General features: G+C 47.6%; 1 protein-coding gene across 1 annotated transcript in view; it reads left to right on the top strand.

The window, feature by feature from the left end:
• The first annotated feature begins 6,650 nt into the window (after positions 1-6,650).
• Positions 6,651-7,024, top strand: part of APOA5 (apolipoprotein A5) — a 1,899-nt gene continuing 1,525 nt past the window's right edge. The window contains 1 exon segment of the mRNA XM_023744295.1: positions 6,651-6,690. Coding sequence (XP_023600063.1) covers positions 6,651-6,690 — 40 coding nt within the window.

Below are 7,024 nucleotides of genomic sequence, written 5' to 3'. Positions count from 1 at the left end.
GGAGTGAGGAGTCACTGATGTTTCTTTAAAGAATATTCACAAGAAAAAGACTGTCTATGAGAAATTCTCATTTGGTGCCTATTGAGTTCTTATTTGAGATCCATGTACCTGTTTAACTCATGTTGTTATAGCAAAACTGATGCTACCTTTTCATTATAGAATAAGGTACCTTTTAATCTTTACAAATATACATTTTAAGATTCTTTTTACTCTATGTCCAGATTATATCAGCAGTTCTTGGATTAAAAAAAAAAAAGGGTAACTCTCTTCTAAACATGCAGCTGTTTGTGAATACCATGACACTAAGCGGCAGAGAAAGAGTGAACAAAATGAAAGCGCCAACACATTCATGAGGAAATAATCTGGTTCAAAATACTTCAGAGGGCCCAGTCGTCATGGCTCCGTGGTTGAGCATCAACCTATGAACCAGGAGGTCACAGTTCCATTCCCGGTGAGGGCACATGCCTGGGTTGTGGGCTCGATCCCCAGGAGGGGGTGTGCAGGAGGCAGCCAATCAGTGATTCTCTCTCATCACTGATGTTTCTATCCTCTTTTTCTCCCTTCCTCTCTCTAAAAAATAGTGATTTAAAAATATATAAATCACTCCATCTACATGTTAAGCTGATTTCTTCTGTATATATAAACTTTTAGGGAATTTGATGTCCAGTCCAAAGACAAGTCAGAAATGTTTAACCTGGATCCAATGATAAGGAAACAGTCAAATCCAGAACATTTTACAAGACAGCTTCCCTGTACTCTTCAAAAGAAGTCAGTGTCAAAGACTAGGGAGTACTGTTCTAATTGAAAAGAGGTAACAGAGACATAACAACCTGATGAAAAATATTAGATCCTGAATTTTAAGATAAAAAAGAAGAAAACAGCTAAAAAGGCATTTTGGGGAAATTAGGGCAACTTGAATATGTAGTACATATTAGATGATATTGAAGAATTATCTTGATTTTCATAGGCGTGACAATGACATTGTATTGATGGAAAAGCGTCCTATTGCCCAGCCATTGTGGCTCAGTGGTTGAGCACTGACCCATGCACCAAGAAGTCACAGGTTTGATTTCCGGTCAAGGCTCATCCCTGATTTTCAGTCTTGAACCCCAGCAGGGAGCCTGTAGGAGGCAGCTGATCGATGTTGATGTTTCTCTCTCATCAGTGTATCTATCTCCCTCTTCTTCTCCTCCTCTCTCTCTACAAGTAAAATAAAATAAAACATATGATTTTTAAAAGTGTCCTTATTCTTAAGAGATATATGCTGAAGTATTTCGGGTGAAATGTCATGCTCTCTACAATTATTTCAAATGGTTCCACACACAAAGCACATAACACATACACATATACAAATACCTCCAACCAACTCAAACATTTAAAAAATGATCACTAGAGTGTAGAGTGGGCTTCTGGTCAAGATGGCAGTGTCGGTTAGTGGGGTACTCATGTCCTCTCACAAACACATCCAGAATACAACTAAACTACAGAACCATTATTCAGAACCACCTAAAATCTAGCTGAACGAAGTCCTACACCTAAGGAATTAAAAAAGAAGCCACAGTGACATTGGTAGGAGGAGCAGAGACTTGGGAAGGGCTGGTTCTAACTAGTGGGTAAAAATTGCAAGGATATCTCCACAGCAGAAGTCCCCTGAGGAACAAGGAGTTCCAGACCCACACCAGGCCCCTCAGCCCAGTGCCAGGAAGAGAAGCACCCATAACTTCTGGCTGTAAAAACCAGAGGGGATTGAGACTGAGTGAGACGGGGCTGCTGGAGCCCAGGCATTCCTCTTAAAGGGCCCATGCATGGACTCACTTGGATTCACTCTCAGCTACAGCGCTGGGGCAGCAACTTGAAAGGCACCAGGGACATCCAGGGAGAAACTGAAGGGGCAGCATTCTCCCAGACGAGGTGCTGATAGAGGCCATTGTTCCTTTTTGAGCCTTCCTCCCACACAGCCATCTGGCAGGTGCCATATTTGAGTCGCCATCAACCTAACTAACACTGTTCCCCCCACCCTGGTGATTCCCTGAGACCCTGCCCCACCACTTTGTGAGCCCACCCAACCTGTTTCCAGTGGCTTTTCCATACAAATGGCCTGTCTTGACTCTTGCTTCAGACTTTCCTAAAATCTCTCAATCAAACAGCATCTAACTTCAGTGGCCATGGGCAGAGCACAGGCCTTGGCTGACCTTGGTCCGTACCCCCTTGGAGGCCCCCCTGGAGTGCACTTGGTGGACAGCTTCAGACCATATCTAAGCACCACCCAACCACCTTCACAAGCCACACATTTGAGGGGTGAACTCAGCAGGCACCAGAGCCCCACTGAAACATGTACTGATCCTCCATAGTGATCGCAGCCAGTCCTTGCAACTGATGGGCTTTGATGAGGCTGCCAAAATAAGGAGACAAAGAAGTATATTCCAAATGAAAGAAAAGAACAAAAATCCAGAAAAGGAACTAAACAAAGTGGAGACAAGCAATTTACTAGATGCAAAGTTCAAAACACTGGTTATGCCTGGCTGGTGTGGCTCAGTGGTTAACCAGGAGGTCACAGTTCCATTCCTGGTCAGGGTACATGCCCAGGTTGTGGGCTTGGTCCACAGTAGGAGAGCATGCAGAAGGCAGCCAATCACTGATTCTCTCTCATCATTGTTTCTATCTCTCCCTCTCTGAAATCAATACAAATATATTTTTAAAAACACCACACTGATTATAAGGATGCTCAATGAACTTAGTGAGAACCTCAACAGCATAAAGAAGGATGTGGAAACCATAAAGAAGAACCATCAGAAATGAAGGATACACTAACTGAAGTAAAGAATAATTTATAGGAACTAAATAGTAGAGTAGATAGAGCCAAGAATCAAATTGGCGATTTGGAGTTTAAGGAAGCAAAAAACAGCTAATCAGAATAGCAGGTTCAAAGAATCCAAAAAAATGAGGATAATGTAAGGAGTCTCTGGGACAACTTAGTGTACCAACATTTGCATCATGGGGGTGACAGAAGGAGAAGAGAGAGAGCAAGAACTTGGAAACCTTTTATATATATATATATATATATATATATATATATATATATATATATAAATTAATTTCAGAAAGGAAGGGAGAGGGAGAGATAGAAACATCAATGATGAGAGAGAATCATTGATCAGCTGTCTCCTGCACACCCTATACTGGGGTTTGAGCCTGCAACCTGGGCATGTGCCCTGATGGGGAAGTCTAACCATGATTCATAGGTCGACACTCAACATTGAGCCACATGGGCCAGGCTGAAAACCCATTTGAAAAAATGACAGAAAACGTCCCTAACCTGGTGAAGAAAATAGACATAGAAGTCCATGAAGTGCAGAGAATACCCAACAAGATGAACCCAAAGAGACCCACACCAAAACCCTTTATAATTAAAATGCCAAAAGTTAAAGACAAAGAGAGAATCTTAAAAGCAGCAAGAGAAAAGAAGTTAGTTACCTACAAGGGAGTATCCATATGACTATCAGCTGATTTCTCAGCAGAAACTTTGCAGGTCAGAAGGGAGTAGCAAGAAATATTCAAAGTGATGAATAGTAAGGACCCTACACCCAAGATTACTCTACCCAGCAAAGCTATCATTTAGAATTGAAGGGCATATAAAGAACTTCCCAGATAAGCAAAAGCTAAAGGAGTTCATCACCACCAAACCAATATCACATGAAATGTTGAAGGGTCTTCATGAAGAAGGAGAAAGAGGAGGAGGAGGAGGAGGAGGAGGAGGAGGAGGAGGAGGAGGAAGAGGAGGAGGAGGCAACTTATCAAAATATGAACAATAAAATGGCAATAAATATATATCTATCAACAATTGAATCTAAAAAAACACACAAAATAAATGAACAAGCAGAACAGAAACAGACTCAGATACAGAGAACATTTCAATGAGAGGGGGGTTTGGGGGTAGGAGTGAAAAGGTGAAGGGATTAAGAAGTACAAATTGGTAGTAACAGAACAGTCAGAGGGATCAAGTCTGCAACCTGGGCTTGTGCCCTGACTGGGAATTGAACCATGACCTCCTGGTTCATAGGTCGATGCTCAACCACTGAGCCACACCAGCCAGACTGAAAGGCTTTAATGTAGAAAATTAAAGGTTTATAAAACTGTTGGAAGTGCTGGAGGAGTGATATCTCAGTTTGTACTTGGAGTGATCCTCAAAAGGTCACCTATAAGTGGCTACAAATGAGAAGCTCACATAATTATCATTGTCATGTGTCCCCAACCTAATTGTAAAGAAGACTGTGATTAATATGGATTCAGTTTGTGTCCCGAGCACAGGAGGGTGAAAGCAGTGGAGGGCATTCAGAGTGATATTGGAGCTGCGCAGCATAGCCTCCTATTGTTTCTACCCCCCTCCCCCCACCCCCATCCATTCTTCTCTTCTTCCTGAGAAAGACAGCTTTTTCAAGCTGGGAATATAGTCATCCGGCATAAAGACTACATTTTCCAGCCTCCTTTCCAGCTATGTGTAGCCATATGACTACGTTCTGGCCAATGGGATGTCAGTAAAGTGTTAAGAAAAATTTCTGTGATGTGCCTTTAAAGGGAGTGAACATGCCCTTCTTTTCCTTCTTCTTGCTGGCTAGGAAGTGGACTTGATGGAGGAGCTGCAGCAGCTGAACCTCAGACATGAGCCTCTGCAGGGTCTCAGCAGAGCTGCTGGGGAGAAGGGACAATAGTGCAACAAGACAAAAGGAGCCCTGGTTGGCTTGTTTCCATCAGAAATAAAATTCCATTTTGTTTAGGCTCTTCTCTCCCACTCACCCCCCCCCCCCCTTTTGTCATTGTACCTGAGCCTGATCCTATGTAATACAAACTAAATCTGGGGGAAAAGAAAGAAAAGAGTATAAGTTCACCAAGGAATAGAATATTTCACAGAGGAACAGCATGTGCAAAGGCTCGGAGTTCTGGAAGTGGTGGTGTGCTCAGGAAATGCCAGGGGCTTTGTGTGGCAGGAGATGACATGGAAGTGGGTTGGATGAGCCACAGCAGAGGATGGACCGATCAGGCAGGACTGTGGCAGACAGAGCCTCTGGAGGCTGAGTGTGATTAAGGTGAGAGACAAGGGGAGTGTGATGCGATTGGTGGTGGAAATAGGGAGAGGGGATCCATTCAAGACACAGGAGCAAAACTCAGGAGTTTATTTACTATTTTTTAAAAATATATTTTATTGATTTCAGAGAGGAAGGGAGAGGGAGAGATTGAAACATCAATGATGAGAGAGAATCATTGACTGGCTGCCTCCTGCACGCCCCCTACTGGAGATTGAGCCCGAAACCCAGGCATGTGCCCTTGACAGGAATCGAACCTGGGACCCTTCAGTCTGCAGGCTGACGCTCTATCCATTGAGCCAAACCAGCAAAGGCAAAACTCGGGAGTTTATAAGTGTGGGTGTAAGTATATGGAGTGGACAAGTCATCAGAGAAGGCCTGGGCTTCCTGGCTCCCCTCCTCAGAGGCCTGTGGGTGAAGGCCAGCCTCTCCCCTGAAGAAGTCTACTCTTGACCCAATTCTTTGGGCCCAGAGTCCCTGGTCCAGGTTCTGCCTCTCACCACCTCCTCTTCTCCCCCCTGACTTCCTGCTTGTTCCAGGATTATTTCATGAAGGGGAGGTGCGAGGGTCTTTGCCCTGTGAATGCTGACTCTCCCATCTGCCCAGGAGCCTGTAGGGGAGCTGCCAAGGCTGCTAGGGTCAGGCGGGCAGCTGGCCACTGCCCCTGGCTGGCTGGGCACAGTGCCTCCGGGCAGTTGAGTAAGAGTGGGCTCCAGCAGACAAACAGGCTTGTAGCTATCTCTGGGCCAGCCAGTTGTGAGTGGGCAGGTTGGAGGTTAAAGGGTTTGGGGTGAACTGGGTGAGGAGTTGGGCCACTCCTTGTAAACTTTCCAAGAAGCCCTAGTCCACTGGGACAGCCCCTGAGATGGGGGCACTCATTAACCCTGTGGGTGCCAGGAAAGGGCAGGAGGTGAGCACTGGGAGGCCGCTGAGGTCATCTTTCTTTGAACTTCCACGTGATATTTACTCAAAGGAATTGCTGCCAGAGGCCCAGGCCCTGGAATATAAAGCCGAATGTCTGCTCTCTGTGCCCAGAACTGAGCAGGTGAGCTGCTGGGGCAGAGGGCGGAGGGCAAGGGGGACAGAGTCCCCTGGAGGACTGCAGGGTCTCAGCAGAGCTGGCGGGGAGGAGGGACCAGACCCACGTGGAGCACCACGTGGCAGAGCTGCTTCTTGCCCTGGGCATGCCTCTGCTCCCAGCCACCCAGGGGGGCAGGAAGAGGGGGGTGAGGGCCAGCAGCCCTCCCCTAGGAAGCTCTTCTGGGGCCTGGCTGGGGAGGAGGAGGGGGAGCCTTTACAAAACAGTTCGAGCTCCACCTCCTTGAGCTCTTTCCCTCCCTTGGGAAAGACACCCTTCTCTTCCCAGCCACACTCACCTGCCTCCATCCTGTCACCACGAGCCCCTACAGTCAGTCCTCAGGGCTCTGAGCTCCCTACGCCCCAGGGAAGTGTTCACAGACTTGGGGCAGGCTGACCCTGGGACTGACACCTGGGCGATGTCCCTGTCTTTGCTTCCTCACCTTAACCAGGCCTCCCCGGCCTTCCTTCTCAAGACAGGCAATGGCCCGCATGACTGCAGCCCTGGCCTGGGCGCTGGCACTCCTCTCAGGTGGGTCTCCCCCCTGGCAGGGGTGAGGAGGTGAGGTGGAGGCTGGCCGGAGGCCCGCACTCACCCCTGCCTTTCCACAGCGTTTCCCACCGCCGAGGCGCGGAAAGGGCTCAGGGTGGACTCCGGGTCAGAGCAGCGGGGACAAGGGCAGGGTGGGAGCAGACCCAGCAGCAGAAGCTGGCCCGGGAGTCCGCGTGAGTGCCCGGGCAAGGGGCGCGGGGAAGGGAGGAGACAGGCCGTGGGATGATGGCTGCCTCTGATTCCTCAACCCGCGGTCTGCTCCTGCTGCGGAGCAGAGGAAGCAAGCTGCCAGCTCCCCCTCACCCCCCCAATC

Source organism: Myotis lucifugus, unplaced genomic scaffold, assembly GCF_000147115.1.
Source record: "Myotis lucifugus unplaced genomic scaffold, Myoluc2.0 scaffold_448, whole genome shotgun sequence".
Classification (NCBI taxonomy): Eukaryota; Metazoa; Chordata; class Mammalia; order Chiroptera; family Vespertilionidae; genus Myotis; species Myotis lucifugus.
This window is presented reverse-complemented; position numbering and strand designations above follow the sequence as displayed.